The sequence below is a fragment of the Orcinus orca genome, chromosome 2 (assembly GCF_937001465.1).
Source record: "Orcinus orca chromosome 2, mOrcOrc1.1, whole genome shotgun sequence".
Lineage (NCBI taxonomy): Eukaryota > Metazoa > Chordata > Mammalia > Artiodactyla > Delphinidae > Orcinus > Orcinus orca.
The window spans coordinates 115676699-115700860 of NC_064560.1; the positions used below are offsets into that span (position 1 = coordinate 115676699).

Below are 24162 nucleotides of genomic sequence, written 5' to 3' on the forward strand. Positions count from 1 at the left end.
AGTCCAGTCTTCACTTTCTCTTAAAAATGAGTAGATTAGGCCCAAAACAGTATTTTCCAAAGTGCAGAGCAAGAACAAGAAATTATTTTAGTTGTTATACAAGCAATACTTATGCACTTAATACTTATGTATTTATTATAATATATCCTAGAAAAAGTTATAAAATATAGCAAAACCGTGATTTCACAGATTATCACTTTGGAAGAGGGTAATGTTTAAAAGAAAGTCTATTAAAATTTGATGTAAAATAGTAACACAAATGATCTTCTAAAATGCGTAATTTATGATGGTGGTATGGTTCATGCCAAGTGAAGTACCATAGCTGTCCCATGAGCAACAGGACCTGTTTGTTTGCTCTCCTCTTGGTTCAAGGTTGTGTCCTGAATGATTAGAAGAGATGTGATCTTTAGTTCAGTGAGCTTGTTACTAAAGTTGATTTAGAGTAAAACAAACAAACAAACAAAGAAACAAACAAACAAACAAAAGATGCATACAGAAATTCTACTGTTTGTAGGAAAGAGTATAATATTGTTAAGAAAATAATGGCACAGTAAGTCATTCCTATTCTGGAACTAAGATAACAGCAATTTTCTAGTGCATACTCACATACCACAAGCACCTAAAAAAAGAACTCTAGCAACACTGATAAATATTTAAGTTGTAGGTTGTTATATGATCATTTTATTTACTTTAACATGACCTGTCGAAGGAGCAGGGTAATGTAAGAAGAGGTTTTTCTAATATCAATATTTGTTAAAATTTATATGAATGTGTTTCTTCTTATTACCTCTTGCCAAAGGAATGAATGACCAGTGATCACTGGATGCCTTTGGCATCAACTTTACTGGTGGCAGAAATATTAATATTTTTAAATTTTACTATGAAATATTTTAAGATTAGATGTCAAAGTATTCTTGCTAATGATGTCTCATGAATTTCAAGTGTGGTATTTTCCAGGCAAGACAAGAAAGTGGGAGAACCATTTCTATCTGGTCATAAGCTGCAGTATTTCACCCGGACATCTGAAAACCAGTCTTAAGGGCACCAGGGCAGACGGAGTAATATCACTCTCAATTCTCGAAATATCTGCTACTAAGAAGTTACATTATTTTCACAAGGCAAAGGGAACACTGTCAGAAGCTGCCAGTGTCCATAACTCTCCTTTCCCAATAGCCCCCACCCCTCCCCGAAGTAGATGACAAGTAGCAAAAAGCAAAATACTACCCCTTTCTCATCTTCTTTTCCTAACTTTGACGACTTTCGGTTTCCTCTAACTCCCACCTGCCTTTCCTAGTATTGTGGTGACTAACAATGAAAAAAAGTCCCAGGTAAAATAGTACTTTCCAGGACTTTCCCCCCGCCCCCCTTACTCCGTGGAATTCGATCTTTTACCCACCCTTTCCTTCGTGTGTCTTCAGTAAAGCCGCGAGGTAAGAATGGACTTTCCTGGAGAGCATGGACTCCCCAATGCCATGAACCTCAGAAACCTTCAAACAACTAATTCAGAGTTATCTGATCACTGTGGCCACCATACAGTCTATTAATCCCGATCGCAGCAACACTGCGAGGGTGGGAGATGAGGGAGTGGGAGTTTACCTCTGCTAGGTTTCAAGGAAGGGTCCAGAGAACCACCATCTCTCCACCCTTCCTCCTCTAGCCCCTAGATAGTCTTCAGGCACCTCACGTCCTCGATCCGGGCCGGACCTGCCCAGTCGGGGCCAGAGCGCCCGCTCCTCCCCTTAAGCCCGACGCCACCAACTTTTCAACCGTCACGATATACTCTTTCTCCCTGGGATTATGATCACAATCTTCACTCGGCCAGCTCGTTCAGCCCCACTCCTGGAGACTCACCAAGCAGTTCCGGCCACTCCTCTCCGGCCGCGGCAGCTCGGACACCCGCAGGCCGGACTCCAGGCTGCACCCCAGCTGCGGCCTTTTTGCGCCTGCGCTCGCCGGACCTGCGCGCCTGCGCATTTCCCCAGCGCGGCGGGCGCGGACACACCCCTGAAGCTGGAGCCAATCACCGTGCGGAGGCTTTAAATCTCCTTGCCACGCAGGCGGAGAGCCTGGGGACTCGCTCGATAACCGGATAATTCGAGTCCCGCGCGAAGTTGGGAAGTGTTCACACAGCAAACATTTACTGAGGGCAAACAGTGTGCCAGGAACTGTGCGGGATGAATGCTGAGGAAAAGAAGGCGAATAAAATGCTTCCCTGCCCTCTGTCTAGATTTGGGAGAAAGATATGTAAACAAATTATGGTGGACTGAATATAATGCTTGACATATAGAAAATCCGAGGCGCTGCTGGCGCACAATGAACTAAGCGCTTTATTCTTAGGGGTATCTGGAAGGGTTCCCGGAGGAAGTGACTTTTGAATCGTGAAGGATAAGCAGGAGTTCCCCCGGAAGTCCGGGAGGGAGATAGAGATTTCCAGACTGTGGGCACTGGAGAGTCCAAGAACATAGCGCATTCTGGAAATTTCCTTGTAGGTCATCCTACTTAGAGGCTTAAACTTCATCGTATATCTTTCGGTGAAGGGGGGAATGAGTTTTTAAAAGTTGGCAATGGCCAGATCTTGGAAGATCTTGCATTTTTGGACCAGTGAACCTGCACTTTACCATGATCACCGAAAATATTGAAGGGTTTTAAGCAGGTCCGGAAACGGTTCCAGGCACCTCTAAGAATAAAGCATAGTGCTGGAAATAAAAAGAGTTTCAAAGGAGTTGTCTGTTCCTAAGGAGTCAAGGAAGATGAACCCTGAGAAATATCTTTTCAATTTAGTAACAATGGTGATCTTAGTGAAAGCTATGTGGTGAAATGATGAGGTTGAAAGATAGATTGTACTAGTTTGAAGAGAGAGGAGATGCAGAAACGGGGACAAATTGTACGGCTTTTGGAGAGTTTGGTCTTGAAGGGAGGCTGAAAAGAGGATGACAAGGGGTCAAAGTTTTTGTTTCTGTTTTTTTGTTGTTATTAGAATTAAGACAGGAGAAACTTAAGCATGATAGGGAAGATACTGAGAAAAGACTTTTAAAGAGAAGGGTTAGTAGGTAAAGAGCTTGAGTGGGTAAAAGTAGAGGCAATCTAAAGCACTGTTGGAAGGAAAGTTCTTGGAAACAAGATAGAGAAGATATCTCCTCAATTTTAATGAGAGGAAGTATTTGTAAGTTTGTATGTTTAGTAACAGGAAGTTAAAGAATTTCTCATCTGATGGTTTCTGTTTTCTCTGTGAAGTAAGAGACAAGGTCACCTATTGATAAAGAGTTAGGAGTTTTAAGAAAAGTGGAGAAGATTTGGAATATTGTTGTAGAAAGTTATGAAGCAAGTTGACCAGAGAAAAGTAGTAGGACAGGTAAGTGGTGTTGAGGGCCTGTATAAGATTGGAAAAAATGAACTCACCAGTTTCTGCCCTCCTGCATGGCTTTCTTAAGCAGTAATCACTTCTTGAGGGTAGAAGTGGAGAAAATGAGTTCATTTAGGGTTGGGATGGTGGCTGGTATAATGCTGTGGTTCTCAACCAAGGATATTTTTGCTCCCCAGAGGACATCTGGCAAAGTCTGGAGATTTTTTTTTTTCCTTTGGGAGATATTTTTGACTGTCAGGACAACAGGTGTGTATGTGTGGGAGGTGGGAGTCATAAGGGGGGTACTATAGGCATGTAGTGTCCAAGGATGCTGCTGCATATCCTGCAATGCACAGGACAGCACAAGTGTTATTTCCAAAATGTGAATAGTGCCAAGGTTGAAAAACGCTGATCTACGATTACCTTGATGCTCACCAACAGCTGACCTTGGTCTTCTACAAGCTTTCTCTTGGACTGTGGCCCTGAGATTACAGGGTAAAGCAATTCTTACACTGCATGCCTTTAACCCTAACCCTAACCCTAACCCTTGGTGTTTCAAAGACTTGTGATGTCACAAATACGGAACTGGAATAAGTTCCTCAATCCTCTAGAAGCAAATCTGGATTTACACATAGATGGAGGGAGCTGCTTACTTTGATTTGAGGTATTGAAGGTCTTGTTAAACATAGATATTATTAGAAGTTTTCAATAATATAGGAAATTCACATCATTATCAACTTTAATGTAATTTGGTTTATCTGACTAGTTTTAGTCACTAAAAGATCCTGAGGGAATGATTATGGGCTAACTTTAATGATGAATATAAATACATTAGGTACTAATAAGAAATATAATCATTGGTGTTGATGGATTTAGGCACCATTCATGGACAGGCATTTGACCTATGTTTTGTCATTCACTCCCAGCAACACCCTGAGAGATAAGATTCACTCCCAGCAACACCCTAATTTTAACTCTGAGGGAAGTGAGGTTCAAGAAAACTTGTAATTTTCCGAATATCACAAATTACTAGTATCTAGGTCAAGATTTGACCTGAGGTCTGTCTGTTCTAAAGCTCTTGCACCTTCCATTAAGTTTCAATAAGTTTTACAAGGAAGGCGTGGTTGGAAATTTAGCCACAACAGTTGCCACTACCTAAAGGGAATGGTCGGGACTTAAGAGAGTAGGAGCAAGAGGGAGGCCCAGAAAGAGCAAAATGAAAAAGAAACGAGGGAGGCTGGTCACAGCACCGTCCGGTGCAGCGGATGAACTCTTCCGGGCTTTGGTCTTCCTCCATTCTTTTGCAGTAAAGCCTCTTTCCTCTGTGTCCGTTGCTCACTCTCGTGTGTTCAAATAAAGCTAGGTTATTGAGAAAAGCTGAGCGCAGAGGAAAAAAAAAAGAGAGCGCGACGGCGGTGCTGTGCGCCTGCGCTCTGGCGGCGGCGGCGGTGCCAGGCGGGGAGCGGGTCCGGAGCGGGCCCTCGGACCCGAAGCTGAGGGGGGCGGCTGGGGCGTCAGTGGGCTCCGTCGCTGGGGCCTCGGAGGCCTGATGGAGTAAGAGGGTTCGGCTGTAAGTGTGAGTATCCAAGGGCCGGGTTGTGCTGAGGCATATCGGAGCCCGAGGGTCCCGGTGGTCTGCCACTTTAGGGAGGATGTTGGGCTTCAGGACGCGGCAGGTCTCTGCTCCTGCGGGCTGCGGCGCCGGCGCCGCGGGTCGTCCCCTCTCCCAGAATCGGCGCGGGTTTACGGGCAGGCGGTGCTTTTGGCTTCGGGGTACAGGTTCTCGCGGGGGCGTTCCGGCTCTGCTCCCAGCTCCAGAGGGAAACGTGGCTCCAGAGGCTTGACCTTTCGGAGAGGTCGCTGACCTCCTTCGCCCCGCCCCCGGGGCCGCAGGGAGCCCATAGACCCAGGTGCCCTTTATGGCCTACACGTCTCAGGCCACGGACACCTTTCCACCTCTTGTGACCGACAGCCTTCGTTCTTTTTCCTCCTTACGTCTTCTCTTCCTGTGTGATTCGTCTTAATAATAGCTGCTAATTATGGAGCGCTTACTATGGGTCAATTTAATATTTAGTCCGAATCTCAGTGTATACTTATGGAGAGGAAACGCTTTGCACCCCACTTCCCCTTCAACCTGCTCAATTTAATCATCTTTGAGAGGCAGATTAAGCCATCTTGTTGGGAAGTTTGAGATTTCCATGGCTTTTAGCAATTTGGGACACCCATCCTAGTTAAGGAAAGTTCTCTTACCTAGCAAATGAGTCTTTTTCCACCATAATGGTTTATATCAAAGTTACTCAAGCCAAAATAACTTTTGAGCACTTACTAAGAGCCTAATACTCTTCTAAGCCCCATGGAAAATCTTAAAATTTGTTTTAAGCCCTGTTCTCAAGTGAGTGAAACAATGGAAGATAATATTTAGATTTAACTAGGATTTATCTAACACCTACTACACATGTGCCATATACACTCAGGTCTGTCACAAAAAATTAATGAGATATTATAATGAAAGGTGGTTTTTTTGGAGCACATTTCAGGTGAGGTCGCTGAGAGTTTGATGGTAATTTGCTCAAGATAACCTAGCTAGGGTAAGTGATGAAGTGGTGAAATTCACATACGATTACAAATCTCATCCTTTTCCTGTTATATCAAGTTAGATATTGTAAGCACTCTGTTGAGAAGCAACTATATTACAGTTATAGTTTCTAGAGTTAACTATTGAGTCTAGAAAATGATAGGAGCCTTAATTAAAGATACTAGATCAGGTTAGTTCACAACCAATTGCTTTGATTAAAAGGAAGATATTTAAAAAGGAAAAACTGAGCGGTGACTATTGTACGTGTATACATGCATAGAATATCTCTGGAAGAATACATAAGAAACTGGTAACAGTGATAAGTTGGAGGTGGCTGGGAGTCACCAGCCAGTGGGAGAGGAATAATTTTCTCTATAAGCCTTTTTTTTCTTTAATGAAAACTTCTAAACATCCAGAAAAGTAGGAAAAATACTACTTTGAATCCCCTGTAAATCGATCACTCAGATTTTAAAATCTGTTAATATTCTGCTGTATTTGTTTTTATTCCTGACATTTCACCCCTAAATACTTTAATGTGTGTTTCTAATAAAAGAACATTTTTTTGCCTAACCCTATATAATAATCACACTGAACAACAATAATTTCTCTATATTATCGAATACCGAATCCTTATTAAAATTTCCCCAAATTATTCCTTTTTTTTCTTTTTACCATTTTTGATCCATCTTCCAATCAAAGTTTGTGCATTGAGTTTGACTGTTATGTCTCTTGAAGTCTTTTTAAGTCTGGAAGTTACCTTTTTTTCTTATCCTTTTCTTTTTTCATCATGACTCATAGAATGTTGTACAATTATCTGGATTTATCTCATTGATTCCTAGTGTTATCATTTAACATGTTACTACAGAATTGAAGGTAGAGGTAATACTTGATTAGTTCAGGTAAACACTTTGGTGACAGTATCAAAGATCAGGCTGTGTAGTCTAGTTTTCCCCAGGATAGTGGTGCTAAGATTGATTAGTGGGTTCAGGTGGTAAGTCTGAGTCTTTCCTTGTAAAGTTGCATTTCACCCCTTGAAACCAGCTGTAAGCCCTTTTGTACCTTTATAATTTTGAAACTTGTGTTAACTATTCAAAATACAAATAATTATCTTTAAAAAGACAAAACTCACTGCAAGAAATTCTCTTTTTTTTCCCTCTAATCTGAAACCCTGATAACTAGGTGGCATTGTTCTCATAGAAGAGAGAACCAAATTTGGAGAGACCAAAATTTACTCAAGGTGGTAGACACATTAGTTATTTTTGCTTAATTCCAAGGTCACGCTTTTTCCACCATATTTTGTAAACTATAAACTAGTATGTAAATATAAAATTGTTATTACTCTTGGTAGTTATGCTGTTTGTCCCTTTGTATCTTTTTAGGTGGGTAATCAGTATCTAATGAGATTAGACTTTTTGGAGTATTAGTAAACTGGAATTGATCTTTGTGGTGTGATAGCCTGTAATGAACCACTCTGAAGGTTCAAAATATGTGAAAGTCAAACTTATTATTTATTTTATTTTTTTTGCGGTACGCCGGCCTCTCACTGTTGCGGCCTCTCCCGCTGCGGAGCACAGGCTCCGGATGCGCAGGCTCAGTGGCCGTGGTTCATGGGCCCAGCCGCTCCGCGGCATGTGGGATCCTCCTGGACCGGGGCACAAACCCATGTACCCCGCATCGGCAGGCGGACTCCCAACCACTGTGCCACCAGGGAAGGCCAGAAAGTCAAACTTCTTGATGATTTCTGGAGTTCCAAAAAAGTTCCTTACCTGGAACCATTATATAGTCTTGGTTCTTGGGCCTAAAGTCTTCTTTGTTTAAAAACATATTATGAGTTAAAAAAATTTTTTTTTAAATTTTAAAAACAATTATACAGTTGACCCTTGGACAGCATGGGTTTGATCTGCATGGGTCCACTTATATGGTGATTTAAAAAAAAAATTAAATACTACAGTATTGCATCATCTGTGGTTGGTTGAATTTGTATATAGCGAGGGCTGACTACAAATTATACATGGATTTTTGACTGTGAGGAGGGTCAGAGCTCCTAACCCCCATGTTGTTCAAGGGTCAACTGTATATGTGTATTTTGCTTAAATTTTTGGAGAGTACAAAAGGATTTATAGTGAAAAGTAAATCCCTGACCCCCATGTCCTCAGTTCTTTTTCCCAGAGGCAATGACTATTACTAGTTTCTTGAGTATCCCACTGGAGATATTCTATACATAGGTATATGTCATCAGGGTAAATTCTGACATTCATATGTAGAAGTATTTTAGTAGTATAACCTAAAATAATACTACTGTTGAAGGTTATACTGCAGTTTTTATTATGTTTCTGTTACAGACATCTTTGCTGATTTCATTCATTGAACAGATATTGCATACCTATTCTATACCAGATGGTGTGCCACGTAATGGGAATAAAATGGTGAACAAGACAGGCATTCCGGCTTGCTGTCATGGAGCTTACACTCTGTTGGGAGAGGCAGTTATTAAGCAAATAATTATACTAATAACTAAATATAGCAAAGATTTAGTACCTGCTTTGTGCAAAACACTATGGACTTTCTAATTTATTCCTCATAACAGCCCTCTAACATTGGTACTGGTATTGTTTTTATTTTATAAGTGGAAACTGAAGTATAGAAAAATTAACTTACTTGCTCAGGATCACACAGCTAGTAAGTGATAGAGCCAGGTTTCAAACCCAAGCAGTCTGGCTATATAGATCTTGCTTTCTTCCTTTACCCTAATGCAGTGGTTTTCAGTGATGGTTTGGGGATCATCCCTCAGGGAGGTTTGGAAATTTGCAGGGGTGTTTTTGGTTTCAAAATAATTGGGAGGGTGACACTGAGTTTAGTGGATGGAGATCAGGGGTGTTAGACATCCTGCAGTATAAGGGACATCCATGTATAGTAAAAAGTTATTCCACATCTTGTGTCACTTTAAAATGTCCCAGAGGGTTTTTCATGTAGGTGAAAAATGTGTTTATGATTATCTGAGCCTAGAATCAAATTTATTTTACATATAAACACACAGTATTATTATTTTTTTGCGTAGAGCATAGTTATCATGTAAATCAAGAGACTGGTTTCTTTGTTTCAGAAAGTTTATCAAGAGTCGGTCACTATTTTGGAAGGTCATATCACAGACAGCAATGTTATTCATGGTATTTTTATCAACAATAAAATACCTATATCTGTCTATATTTGTAATTGTCACATTTGTAGTCTTATTTAATATCATGCCAAAGCATTTATATGTTGAAATACATATTGTTTTATGATAAATTTTCTTTTTTATTATAGCTAGCACATTATTTTAAAATTTACATGGGTAAGTTACAGTAGCTCTGAATTTCATTTCAGGAAGGATAAGGAGGTGTTATAAAATATTTACAATAAAAAGAAGGTATAAAAAATCTTTAAAGAAAAAAATTGTATGGTGACAATTGGGAAAGGTGACTGAGGAGCACACTGGGGATTCTTATAATAATCCCTCATATTTATGTATGAATGAAAGTTCCCATAATGTTTTAGAAAAAAGAGTATTGGGTCTAATATGGTTGAGAACTGCTGCTCTACTGTGTGCCTCAGAAATAGTCATAGTTGTGATAAGTGGTATAAAGAAGGTACTGGATTTTAGGGGAGTAGCATATAGTGAGGAAATACCTAGTCTGGGAGATCAGGGAGAGCTTCCTCAGGCAACTGACATTTGGACTGAGATTTGAAGGATGAGTAGTTAACTAGATGGAAAGGAGTAAGAGCATTCTAAAGAGAGGGACCAGCATAAGAAAAAGCCCTGTGGGAGGAGCATGTTAGGTGGGAAAAACTGAAAATACCATTTTGTCTGGTGCACAGAGATCAAGGGGGAAAGTAGCTAAAACATGTGTAGTACACATAAGCAAGGATCATATCAGTGGGCCTTGTAAGACTTGTTATATATTTTGGTATATGTCTTAAATAATTGGATGTCATTGAAGGGCCTTTAAAAATGAGGGACTGAGGCATGAAAACTTAAGTGTGTGTGAGAAAGGCATTTTCTTTGTACGGTTGAGGGACTCATAAATTTCATGTTTAGATGGAGGTGAAATTGAAGTAGACTGGAATGCTGAGCCACCTCATGAAAGACAACTGCCATTCAAGAGTCACTCAAACCCCAGCAGACTTCATCACTAAGCCTAGGGCCTCTTACTCCATCACATGATTGAGGAGTATGTCTTCTTTGATCAGCCCCACCTGCTTGACCATTGCCTGGAGTTATTCAAACACAGTGAGGGCTCTTAAAAGTGCAAACATGGGAATCCAGTTCTGGTCATGACTAAGCTCCTCCTGCAGATAACAACTGTTAAATCTGGACAGAAATACATAAAGCAACTAAAATCACTGTAGAGTTACCAAAAGCAAACAGATTCTGGAAGGTAATTGACACTTGGGGAACAGAACTACGTGATTTCTCATTTTCATGGCCTCAGTTTGTGCCAAGTAGGATGGTTAAAATTCTGATAGTAAACTGCTAGTCTTTGTGATCTAAAGAACCAAAAATAAGGCTCAAGACAGTCACAGGTGTTGGAAAGTAAGAGGAGAATCCTGGAAAATAGAAACATCAAATTCTGTGAATAAACTCTTCCCAAATCTTGGCACACTGTTGAGAACTATGTGTGTGTGGAGCAGACTCCAGGAAGCCCAGCTCAAGATAAAAGAACTGAATCAAGATCTCATCTACCTGAGGAACAGAGTTTTCAGTTTGAGTCAACCAATTTAGATACTTACTAGAACAAAAATAAATAAAAATAAAAACCAACACTCTTCAAAGGAATATAAAGGAATCCAGAGTCTCCACAAATAACAGTTATGTTTGTTATTTAATTTAACAATTAAATATTTACAATAGTCAGGATATATTCCAAAATTACTCATGTACAGAGAATCAGGAAAATGTAACCTATTCTCAAGTTAAAAGACAATCTACAGAGACGGACCGTAAAGTACCCAAATGTTGGGATTAGCAGGAAAAGATTTAAAACTTTTATAACTATTTATTAGTGAAGGAAAGGAAAATGATGCAAAGGAATTGTGCTCATAAAGAATGAGTATGAGATTAAGAAAAGACCAAATAGGGATTCTAGGACTGAAAAATATAATTTTGGAAATAAATTAAACTAGGTGGGCTAAGCAGCAGAATGGAGATGACTGAGGAAAGAATCCATGAAATTGAAGGTCAATAGAAATTCAATGCGAGGAACAGAAAAAGAGTAGGAGGAAAAAAGGGCCTGAGAACAATATCAAAAAATCCATCACACATAATTGGAATCCCAGAATAGGAGGAGAAAAAGTGGGGAAGAAAAAAAAAATACTTGAAAATATAATGGCTGAAAATTTCCCAAATTTAGTGAAAGGCATATATTGACATATTCAATAAGTTCAGCAAAACCAAGAAAAGTAAAGACAAGAAAACCTCTAGTTTATAAATGAAGAAAACCGTGACTGGATTTTTCATAGTCAGACTGCTAAAAGCCAAAAATAAAAGGAAAAATCTAGAAAGTGGCCAAAAAAACCCCAACGTGTTATATACAGGGGAGTAATCATGGAGGCCAGAGTGAATAGAGAATATTTAAAATGCTGAAAGAAAAATCTGAGAACCCAGAATTCCAGATTCAGTCGAATAGCCTTCAAGAATGAAAGCAAAATAAAAATATTGTCACATAAAACCAAGATAATTTGTTTCCAGCAGATCTGCATTACAAGAAATGTTAAAGGAAGTTCTTCAGGCTGAAGGGAAATGAAACCAGATGGAAACCTGAATCTTTGTTAAGGGAATGAAGAGCATCAGAAATGGTAAATATCTGGATAAATAGAAACTGGTTTTTTTCTTTTAATTTCCTAATACTGTCTATGATTATTTAAAAAAAAAGCATCATCTTGTGGAGTTCATCATGTATTGTAGATATAAAACATATACCATAGATCATGGAATGGGAAGTGGGGGTAAATGAACCTGTATTGTTGCCAGGTTTCTACAGATTACGTGAAGTGGCATGTTACTAACACTGAGTACAGTGTGAAAATGATAAGGATGTATATTCTCTATCCTAGAGCAACCACTGTGGGAAAAAAATGATGCAAAGAAGTATTGCTAAAAATCTAGCAGAAAAATTGAAGTGAATAATGCAAAAGAAGACAGAAACAGAGGTACAGCCAAACAAAAAAATAGGAGATTAAAAATAATAAAATGGTAGACATAATCCACCCATATCAGTAATTTCACTTACTTCAGCGGAATAAACGTTGATTCAGTGCATAAAGACAGATTGACTAAAAGTAAATGCCAAAAGATACACCTTTCAAACAGCATAAGAAGGCTGGAGTGGCTATATTCATATTAGATAAAGTAGATTTCAAGATAAAGTATATTGCCAGAATTAAGGCAGTTCTTTCATAATAATAAGAGGGTCAGTTCATCAGGAAGACAGTCATAAATATGTATGTGCCTAATATCAGAGCTTCAAAATACATGAAACAAAAATGGATACAATTAAAGGAAGAAAGAGACAACAATCACAGTGATTTTAACAATTTTCTCAACAATTGATAGACATCTAAACAGGCAAAAAAATCAGTATAGATGATGATTTCCACCCAACAACTACAGAATACATTTTGTTCCCCAAAGGTATGTATAGGCCAGATGCTTGTCTATAAATCAAGTCTTAATAAATTTAAAAGGGTTGAAATACTACAGAATATTTTCTTTGACCATAATGGGATTAAAGTAGAAGTCAAGATGTCAAACAGAACCCTGCAAATACTTGGAAATTCAGTGAAACTGGTAAATCGATGAGTCAAGGAAGAAATTGTAAGAGAAATCAGTAAATATTTTGAACTGGATGATGAAAATACAACATCTAAATCTGTGGGATAACTGTTATAGCCAAGAAGAACCTAAGGAGACATGATGATTAAACGTATGTGGGATCCTTGTTGAAATTCTGGAAGAGAAAAAGAATACTAGGTGAAAAAAGAGGAAACAAAGTATGGACTTAATAATAATATATCAATATTGATTTATTAATTGTGACAAATTATACTAATATGAGATGTGAATAATACAGGAAAAGGGGTGGGCTATATGGATACTCTCCTGTTTTTTGCAACTTTTCTGTAAATTTAAAACTATTATAGTTTATTTAAAAGCGCTAAAATATTTGTAGGACACAGCTAATGCAGTTCTTAGAGGGAAACTTATAACTTAAACACCTTTAGAAAAGTAAGGTTTAAAGATAATGAATGAGCTAAATAAAGTTCTACCTTAAGCTAGTAGATGAAGAGCAAGGTAAACCCAAAGTAGATAGAAGGGAAGAGATAATAAAGACAATAGAAGAAATCAGTGAAATAGAAAAAGACAACCAATAGACAAAATTACAAAGCCAGGGTTGGTTCATTGAAAAAAATCAACAATATTGATGAACCACTTGATAGACTGATAATGAAAAACAGAGATAACACAGATTAGTAGTATCAGAAATGAAAGGGATCACTACAGATCCTGTAGGATAATAAGGGGATATTATAAACAACTTTATGCCAACAAATTTGACACTATAAATGGACAGTTTCTTAAATGTCAATGTACTAAAAATGTCAGTGTGCTAAAATCTGAATAAGCCTATATTAAAGAAATAGAATTAATGAAAAAAGGGTTTCACTGATGAATTTTATCAAGTATTTAAAGAAGAAATAACATCAGTCTTACATAAACTTTCAGAAAATAGACAAAAGGGAAACACTCATTTCACGAGGCCAAAACCTGATAAAGGTATTACAGATTGAAAAGAAAATTACAGGGACTTACCTGGTGGCTCAGTGGTTAAGAATCCACCTGCCAGTGCAGGGGACATGGGTTTGAGCCCTGGTCCGGGAAGATCCCACATGACTCAGAGCAGCTAAGCCCGTGCGCCACAATTACTGAGCCTGCGCTCTAGAGCCCGCGAGCCACAACTACTGAAGCCCGTACGCTTAGAGCTGGAGCTCTGCAACAAGAGAAGCCACCACAATGAGAAGAAGCCCGTGCACCGCAACAAAGAGTAGCCCCCGCTCGCTGCAACTAGAGAAAGCCCACACGTAGCAATGAAGACCCAACGCAGCCAAATAAAAATAACAAATTATTAAAAAAAAAGAAAATTACAGAACAGTGTGTCTTATGAACATAGACCCAAAAAATTCTAGGCAAAATATTAACAAATCATAATACATCATGACTAAGTGACCAAAGATAGATGGATAGGTATCTGATAAAGCAAGTACTGTAGAGTAAAATGGTAACCATAGAATCAAGGTGGTGGGTATATGCGTATATGGTAAACTGGGTGTGGGATATTCACTATAAAATTCTTTAAATATTTCTGTTTGAAATTTTGCAAAATACAATATAGGGAGAAAAATAAAGGGAATATTATGATCAGGTTTGCATTTTAAAGAGATTACTTCTGCTGTTGTATAAGGAATTAGGAAAGTACAGTATTACCTGAGAGTAGTTTGAGAGGGGGTGCTGAGACCACTTAGGAGGATATTATACAGGTATACTTTTTAGGCTGATAATTTCAAGGTGAGTTTGGGAAGTTTTTCAAGCTCTTGGAATACTGTACTTTTGAACAAGAGCTAATTTTGTCTAAGCATATTTTTTACTGTATTGCTGGGATTTGGGATACATCATTGCCACATGTACAGTATGCATGTGAGCTTTTGACTTTCGACATTTACAAGGATATGAGATTTTTGCAAATTCCAAAATTTGCAAATACCACTACTTTAGTAGCATATAAATTCCTTCTTAAAATCTAATAAAATATATGGTGACCTTTTCAGAGACTTAATGATTTTTTAAATACAGGACAAAGGCATTTAGAAAGCTGTTAACATAAATTAAAACTGCTAAAATAAATGCTTTACTGTAATACTGTGGTATGGTCACCCATGAACTTAAAAGATTCTATAAAAAGAAGAAATAGTGAAAATGATTGTTATTATAGTCATACTTGTATAAAGTGGATGAAGATTATTGAATGTACTGTTAGCAATAAGATGCACGGAGAACAGCAAAGCTTTTTGAGAAGAATAGTGAGCAGTTAGTAAGGCTCACTCAGCTTGCATTGATTGTAGTTCATGTCATAGAATTTTACATTACTATGTGGATCTTTGGGGTTGCTTGGAAATATATATAAATGATATGTTGAATACAGGAATGCCAACTTTTTCAACTGTTAAATGCAACAAGCTACCCAGTTAAACTTTTAAAACAGTGTATAAGCTATCTTTGGGCTTATGACTTACTCTGTTATATGATGACAACTTTTGCTAGTATTTTGCTAGTATTTTTATTACCTTGTTAGAGTTGGCATTATCCCAGTTTCTTTCTCAGTTATTTTTCCCTCTAGGACATAATGCTTCCAAGTAAAGTAAAGTATTGGAACCTGACCATAGTTCTGATTCTGAGGTAAGGAATCAGATTGTGGTCTGCCCTGTCCATTTCCTTGCCTGGTGATGGGCAATATGAACAGCTTCATCTGTTGGATGCTTGACTTTTGATCCCTTTTCCTGAGTCACAGCCTTAACTTCCTGTCTTCGTTTTAGCCCTGTGCTTACTGATAAAGAATAAAGAGTGGTGTGTGTGTGTGTGTGTGTGTGCACGCGTGTGTGTATACACATACATATATGATACTGGTGAGTGTTATGTTAGGGCAGATAATATAAAAAGTAGGAATGCTAGTGAGTAAAATGCTTATGAACTTATGCTCCATCAGAGATAGTGGATGGATGCAGGAAACCACCAGTCACTTGCCTTGGGAAACAAGAGCCAGCCAGAATTTAGACCTAGTAAATAGGACAGGTACCCAGAATAAGCCTTTGAAAGTTGTGATTACAGGTTCATATGCCCCAAAATACTTCTTGACCTCTGTTGTCAGCTTACTAAAACTCCTTCCTTAGCTAGGAGCCTTGAAACTTTCTGGGGAGTCCCACTCAGCAAAGTGAGGACTTTTCAGAAGTGCCAGTCATATCTTTGTTCCATAACCTGGGCAACCTAGGGGTAGTGACAAAAACTTGTTGTATCACTGAACACTGTCTCTCTGTTGCCCTGTCTTGCTCACCAGAAATCCATTAGTTTTTTGTCAGGATTAAGGTGGACAAGTTACCTGTGGAATTCAGAAAAGGGATACTAATCTGAGTACCACTTCCCCCACCCCAACAAACCAATAATTATGCTTTTTTTCTTCAGTGTTTTACAATATATTATCATATAGAGTCTCAATTGGTTTTAATTATGTCAGAGTTCAAATATCTTAAGTACTATGTGTTTATTGTAACCAGTGTTATAGGTATATGAAAAGACAGATCCCTTCCTCATGGTAAGGTCAGTGAGACCAGACATACCTACCATCAAACAGCCTTCAAAGCATGGTGAAGTACAGAATGGGGTGTCTGGGGACTAATGCAATAGTTCTACTCTGCCCACACAACTGTATTTCTTTTTATCAGTAAGCTGTGTGGGTGATTCTCATGTACTGCTTGGATTTAGAACTTGTTCATTTATTGGGAGCAGGAGTCAAGGCAGGAAACATTAGTGAGTATAACAGTTGGGTGAAGGGAGAAGAATACATATAAAGTCATGCAGGTTTATCACACTGAAGAGTAAATAACAATTGTTTTTCCTCTTTTTAAAAAACTTTTTTATTTTATTGAATTACAGTTGATTTACAACGTTACGTTAATTTCCACTGTACAGCGAGCATAAATAACAATTTAAAAATTGAAATCTGTCAGGACTTGGTGACTAAATATGAGAATCTGAAAGAAAAGAATCAGTAATATGGTTTTGCCTATGAGAATGATAATTGTATTAATAGGATAGTAATTAAGATATTGAGAAAAGGTACTTATTGTAGGATTTTTTAGACTTATGACTAAGAAATATCACAGATATTTCTCACAGTTATTTGGGGAAAATTTGAAAGATTTCATAATGGGTATATTTAAATGATATGGGGGAAAATGTAAGGTGGTTAAAGTGAGGACAGCAGTAGTTGAATTGACTTACTTGGCTTGTATAATGTAACCTCTCAAGCATTTTGAGGTTGCAAAGTTGCATGGTTTCTATTTCCTTGACTTCTAATCCTTGTTAAGACCTTTAAAGAAGGCTGTGAGCTAATTTCAGTATTTCAGAAAGCTTAATGGAAATTATATTTTTACCCAGTTTAAGGATGTACAAATTAAAGTTCTTTTGTCTTTAGATGTAATCATATCAACTCAGTATTTTTATTTATTTATTTTACTTATTTATTTATTTTTGTGGTACGCGGGCCTCTCACTGCCGTGGCCTCTCCCGTTGTGGAGCACAGGCTCCGGACGCGCAGGCTCAGCGGCCATGGCTCGCGGGCCCAGCCGCTCCGGCATGTGGGATCTTCTCGGACTGGGGCACAAACCCGCGTCCCCTGCATCGGCAGGCGGACTCTCAACCACTGCGCCACCAGGGAAGCCTTCAACTCAGTATTTTTAAATACTAGGTCTTTCTTGATTAAATACTTTGCTAGCAGTTTACACTTTTTATGAAAGTGAAAATTTTTACAGAAATGAAACTTAATATATGCAGATTAGAAACATGGAGCTCGTGAAAAGAAGAAATAAATAAAAAGAGGGAGTCTTTGGTTAAAAGGTTGATAGAGAGTATTTTATTATATGACTTTCTTTATCCATTTACTACGAGTTGATGGCTTTATTAAATAGAAACACAGTTGGTATTTTAGTACTTAGTTTTCAATTGAGTAAATATATAAAAACCCCACAGCAACTGCTGTTGCTTGTGCCAGGAAGTCTCACTTTTTCATTGCTTTCAAGTTTTTTGTTCCTGTTTTGCTTTAATGGGTAATCATTTGAAGCAGTATTAAAAACATTTCTGGATATATCATCTTTATCACTGATTTTGCAGCTCTTAGAACGATGCTTCCTGAATGAAATAACAAAATACTGCTTGCAAATAGTAATTAAAGTTAATGTTAAGAGATAAGGGAATTAAAAGAATAATTGTGCTTTGACACTTAGCACCACAGTGGTTTGTGTTAATTTTGAGATTTAGGATAGGTTAGTAATACTAGAAGCATAAATAATACTATACCTATCCATAAAGGTATATTTCTTTGTTTTATTAGCTAGTTAACATTCAACTTTCTCAAATGGTCAAAATTTTACCCACAATCTTGTTTTGGTGTTTTGTAATTTGTTATTGAATAGAATTATTTCAGACATTTAGCAGTGGTATGGAGTGGGTTGCAATAGCAAGGAAACTGAGTGACAAGAGACGTAGAGAACCTTAGGCTTCTTTCTCATTGGTTTTTCCACCATGTTGTGTAAGGGTTAAAGATTAAATTAGGGCAGCTTATAACTTCATTACATCACAATTTTAAGTCCCATAAGGAACAAGCCCAGGCAAGGAAGCAGATAAATCTATTAGAGTCTGGTGTGTGTGTGGAGGAAAAATAATTTTGCCTGGGGAGTGGAATTAAATTCTCAGGTAGGGCATCCTTGCAGGGATGCAGGAGGAAAGTATGGTAGTGCTAGAGGATTGTAGAATAGAGACCCTTCTGGTCTTAGCCCAAACCTCAGTATTTATCCAGTTATCTCTGTCTTACATTTAATAACCTAAGATAGTTCTATTTGGAACAATTCAACAAATAATTATGGAGTGCCTACAGTATGCCAGACACTGTTCTCAGTGCTAGACCTATACTAGTGAACAAAATATACAGAGTCTCTGTTCTTGTGAAGCTTAATTTTTAATTGGGGAAACAAAGAATAAAAAATATATACTATGTTAGGTTGTAAAGGATGCTTGTTTCAGATATTTCTTGCTGTTTAACAAGCTGTCCCAGTATTTACTGGCTTAAAACAGCTATTTTGTTTCTTACAATTCTGTGGGTTGAAAAAGGCTCATTTGCATGGTTCTTTAACTGGTCCCACTTAGGATCCCTCATTGGCTGTTGTTTGGGTGCTCAGCTGGGGCCTCAGTTCTTTTCCCCTTGGCCTCTCCATGCGGCTGGGTTCTAAGAGGGAGTGTTCCAAGCGTGCAAAGGCAGAAGCTGCAAAGTTTTTAAGGCCCGGCCTCAGAAATTGCATTGTCACTTCCGTTGCATTTTATTGGTCAAAACAGGTCACAGGGAGGGAAAATAGACTCTATACCTTTTGATGGGTGGTGGTGACAACATCACACTGCAAAAGAGCGCGTGGGGTGGGAGATAATGTTGTGGCCATCTGTGGAAACAATCTACCATAGTACTATTAAAAAGTAAAAAATTAAGCAGGTTATTAGGGGGATAGAAGAAACGGAGGGCAGGAAGTACAGTATTTTATAGGGGGTCAGGGAAGGCCTCCCTGATGAGGCAGCATGAGAGAGTGAGCCTTGAAACCCATAAATACTTTTTTTTTTTTGGTCTGAAGGATTTATTTAAATATTTTAAATGTCAGCATAACACAGAGAAAAGGCTCTTAAACCAGAAATAAGAGATGTGGGGTCAACTCTCTGCTGTGCCATAGGTACATCTAAGGAAGAATATTCCAGGCAGAGAGAACAGGAAATATAGAAACCCTAAGGTGGGAGAATCCCTGGTGTGATCAAGGAATGGCAAGGAGGACAGTGTAACTTGAATGGAGCAATACAGGGAGAGTGATAGGGCGTGGAGTCAGAGAATGAGAGAGAAACAGATTTTGTAGCCCGTGACAAAGAACTTTGGATTTTCTGTGAGTGAGATGGGATTCTATTGGAAGATTCTGAGCAGAGGAGTTAAATTTAAATTTTAAAAGAATCCTGTTCTGAGAATCTTTGGTTGCTAATTTGAGAATAGACCATGAGAGGACAGACAAGAGTGGAAATAGGGAGTCAGGTCAGTAGGCTGGTGCCATGTGAGATGGTAGATATGCTAAGCAGTGAGGGGTGGTTGGATTTCAGATGTACTTCAAGGTGGGACTGGCAGGATTTGCTGATGAGGGTGGATATGGGGTGAGAAAGAGGGATCAAGGATGACTCCCAAAGTTTTTGCCCTAGGTACCTGGAAACTTGGAATTTTCCTTTACCAAGATGGGAAGACTGGGGGAGCAGGGTGGAGGTGAGGGAGTTGCAGGATTTGTATTTTGGGCTGTGTTAAGATGAATCTAAAAAGACATCTGGGAAGAAAAGGTTACTAAATGTTACTTCCTCATTGCAGGTATGACGTTGAGTGCTTCAGATCTGGTCACTATGGCACGAGAACGAAAATGCATATTGTGCCACATTGTGTACAGCTCAAAAAAGGTAATAATAGAAGAGGGAGAATCTGAGGCTTTTATGACTGATCATTTTTTCAGAGACATCATGTGGAATTTATAGATGGGTAAAAACTTTTAACATCTTACTTATGCTTCTTTCCTAAACCTTAGTCTTATTTCACTGGTTTTTTTCTCATTACTGCCTCATAAAACCAGTAACTATATTATTAAACCTCTACCTGGAATTTGAGGATACTCAACAGTATGATAAAGAGATATTCAGTTAGTAACCAGTTATAGAGAAAAGACATTAAAATTCAGGTTGAGATTATAACAACTTTCTGATTAGCTAAGGTAACAGCATTGATACGTAGCGGAGTTCTCTTTCTGCATATTCTTGTGAAAAGTGCGGCACAGCAGCAATGGTACTAACTATATTCTTAGACGTCCACAAGGTGGGGATGTTGCTCAAAGAAAAACGCATTTTTAAGAACTAAAAGAATTTACCTTTGCTTTATAGAAATTGGCTGCAGTTTGTCTCACATTTTGCTTTTCTTTTTTTTCTTCTTTATTCTTGCTTTCCAAGAGTGCTGCTAGCTTAAATACTGAGGAATTTTTTCTCCGTGTTTTTAAGATGTTCTTTGGAAGTTCAGAGAACTGGGAAGATTATCATGAGTGAGGTTAGCCAGCGAAGTCTGAGTAAACCTTGAAAGGTTTGGGTGTGAAATGGCTTAAAAGAAATGGAGAAGAGATATTTTAGGTGAGAGAAAAATACATACAAAGGTATAGCGGTAGAATGGAGTATAACAGTTCTAGGAGTTGGTAAGAAGGCTTACCTGATTAGAACAGTTTCATCTTGGGAGTAGCGGGACCACAATTTAATTTGTAATTTAAGTGAAGATAGTTAATAAACAGTGTTGAGTGCTAGACTGAGGGGTTTGATTGTGATCCATCTAGTAGGCTGGGGTGAGGAATTTTTTTTTTTCCTATGTAGGATTTCTGTTAGTGATGGAAAAATCAGCTGAGATTTTTAAATCATGTTTAGTAATATACTTGCTGCCTTTTACAAAAGGCTCTTCCAATTTTAAAAATTTAGACCAGGGTTAACTCAAATTTTCAATAAGGCTACTTTCAGATTAGAGGGAAATTGAGAAGGTATGAGATGGGTACTCAGAGGTGTGGTGTCAGATCTTCATGGAGTAGCAGGCCTGTCTTGTTATATTCTCATAATTTTGCTACTTTAAGTCTTTTTGGCATTTCTTCTCTGGATTAAAACATGTTTCGTCTCTTCATACTTTTCCATGGGTCACAACAAAGTTAAATAAGGGCTGGGGTTATTTACTCCTGCCTTAGGGACAGCCAACTATAGGTTTTTAAGCAAGGGAATGGCGTGATTAAGTGTTTAGATATGGGGTAAGAAATTAACAGAATGGGTTAACTGAAAGGGATAAACTCAGACACTTATTTTTAGATAGACTATGAACAACTTATGTTGATGTGCTTTCCTCTAGTTTCCCAAACTAGTATTACCTTGGTTTCTCCAAATACACTGTGAAGGAGAAAAGAATCTAGGGTGACTGTGTATTATATCCCTGAGTATCCTGATGCTTATTAACTTCTGAAAATCTGAGAAGCCCTGGAATTAAAAAATATTAAAATTTTTTTCTGTTACTCAGTGTTTTCCAAATTTGTTCAACCCCAAATCCTTTTTTTCTCCCTTTCCCCCCCTCCTTTTAACAACATAATACTGATGTAAGGGACTAAATAGAAGCTTGGTAACTCTGCAGGTATGCATTTGGAACTGTGCCTGTGGATCTTTCTCAGTTATTTTGAAAACTCAGTTGTCTCATTATTTGCATTCATTCCTTATAGAAGGATGGAAGAGGATTTCACATTGTAAATTTAGAGACAGATTATTGAAGTATTTTAAACAATCAAAAGTCACATTAAGGGAATTCCCTCACGGTCCAGTGGTTAGGACACTGTGCTTCCCCTGCAGGGGGCACGACTTCGATCTCTGGTCAGGGAACTAAGATCCCGCAAGCCATGTGGAAAAAAAAAAAAAAAAATCACATTAAAACTAGTTTTGAATGATAACATTTTTTATAACTGAAATAGAATACAGAATTGGTTTTTACATCAGAGAGAGTAACCTATTTCAATGAATACTCCCTTGGTTAGGAATAGTTTCATTGCAAGAAACAGTCCCACTTAAATTTAGCTCAAGAAAAGGAGATTTGGCATATGTTAAATCTAATCCAAGGAAAAACTGAGCAACAGGAAACAAAAACTGAACAACAGGAAGCATAGAGATTTGAGCAGGTGTTGTATATTGTCCATGGATTTTTTCATTCTGTATCTTGTCACTAATTGAACTTAGTTTTCCGCTCTATAAATGTTCATTCTGGTTAATGGCCAATCAGTTGTATCTAGAAGGGGTCACATGTAAAACTATCCCTTCCGGATGAAGCATTTGTAGAGATAGGAAGGAAATGGTGGTCATCTTCAGTAAAATTGCCATTTAAAGGAAGTGTTTTGAATCATAACACTGTGTATCACACTGTGTGTAGATAACTTAAAGAAGAGGTTGTTGTACTCATTTTGACAAATGAATTGTATATAATAAAAAAATCTCAATGCACTAGATGTTTGCAACATGACATGGTGTTTGAAATGTTGACTTTGGTGTCGGATCTGCCAGAGTTTGATCTGCCAGAGTCGGATCTGCCAGAGTCCTAGTTTCACCACTTGATAATCTGTGACTCTGAGAGGGCAAGGCTAAATATTTTCACACTTATCCCTTCAATGCCTAGGTACTTGGCACCTAAGAAGCACTTGATAAATATTTGGTGAATAAACAAATTAGCTTCTCTACACCCTTGTGTCCTTATGATGTTAATAATCCTCCCTTAGCAGTGTTTTGTGGTTCAAATGAGAAAATGTTTGAGGCATTTAGCACAGGGCACAGTTAATAGTAATACTCAACAATTGTAGTAACCCTTTTATCATATTGGTAAACAGCCATTCTCTGTTATGGCATACTGGCTATATATACTTTGTGTGACAGAGAGACAGACATTTGCAACTTTGAGTTTTTGGAGGGGTGTGTGCGTGTGTCACGCTTACACTTATAAGTGGAAGCTCTTTCCACAGATTTTATTTCCTTCCCACCAAGGGTGGGAGGGAGGGAGGGGAGAATCTAGTATATTTTCAAACTTTTCATTGGAACCAAACAAATCAATTGGTGTGGGGAAGGGAGTGGGCAGTGAAGGTGAAGCCATGATTGAACTGCCGTGTTCAAGGCATTTTTTGACCTACCATAGGAAAATTCTGTTATATCTGTAACTTCTGTGTAGAATTGATGTATCCATCTGTTCATTCAACAAATATTAGTAACTGTATGTCAGGCCCTGGCCAAGATATGGGTAAGAGTTGTAACTAACTCTTGAGAAACTCTCAGTTGAGTGGGGAAAGAGAGTATGGTGAAAAGTAGCCAAGTAGTTGAGAAGTTACGTGATTTCAGGCCGTTTTTTAAATTTTTAATAAACTTAAGTAAATTCCTTATATTGGGATATAATTTAACATATTTGTTTACTATTTACTTTTTTGCCTCCTAAATACAATATACTTTCAAACCTTTTTGAAAAGCCACTTAAATAGGTCTTTCTTAACTATTGCTTTATTTAAAAATGAAATATGTCTAAAAACAAGCTAAAGAGTTACTTAATAAGGAACTGATTCCAATATTGAATTGAGAATGGTAACCGCAAACACGACTTTGATACAAGGAGCTTGAGCCCCAATTGTTGATTGAACAGGACAGAGGAATTTTTTTCCCCAAAGCAATCCCCCTTAGTTTAACCTGCTTTCTTTAATTTTGAAGGAGATGGACGAACACATGCGGAGCATGTTGCATCACAGGGAACTTGAGAACCTGAAGGGCAGGTATGGGACAGCT

At 38.1% G+C, this 24162-nt stretch overlaps 2 protein-coding genes across 10 annotated transcripts in view; one reads left to right on the top strand and one right to left on the bottom strand.

Annotated features, from left to right (window-relative positions):
• The window catches only part of SNAP23 (synaptosome associated protein 23), a 35589-nt gene extending 33591 nt beyond the window's left edge, over nucleotides 1-1998 (bottom strand). The window contains exon 1 of one of the 2 annotated variants that reach the window (XM_004273945.4): nucleotides 1852-1998. The gene's annotated coding sequence lies outside the window, so the exon portion shown is untranslated. The remainder of the gene's footprint in view (nucleotides 1-1851) is intronic. The other variant, XM_049705517.1, reaches the window with a different exon arrangement.
• A 2765-nt stretch (nucleotides 1999-4763) lies between these two features.
• Nucleotides 4764-24162, top strand: part of ZNF106 (zinc finger protein 106) — a 61974-nt gene continuing 42575 nt past the window's right edge. Inside the window, exons 1-4 of one of the 8 annotated variants that reach the window (XM_049706435.1) lie at nucleotides 4764-4919; nucleotides 11647-11753; nucleotides 20165-20250; nucleotides 24088-24149. In XM_049706435.1, coding sequence (XP_049562392.1) covers nucleotides 11735-11753; nucleotides 20165-20250; nucleotides 24088-24149 — 167 coding nt within the window. In that variant the 5' untranslated portion in view covers nucleotides 4764-4919; nucleotides 11647-11734. Of the gene's footprint in view, nucleotides 4920-9289; nucleotides 11754-12118; nucleotides 15409-20164; nucleotides 20251-24087; nucleotides 24150-24162 lie in introns of those variants that run through there. The other 7 variants (XM_049706433.1, XM_049706436.1, XM_049706432.1 and 4 more) reach the window with 7 other exon arrangements.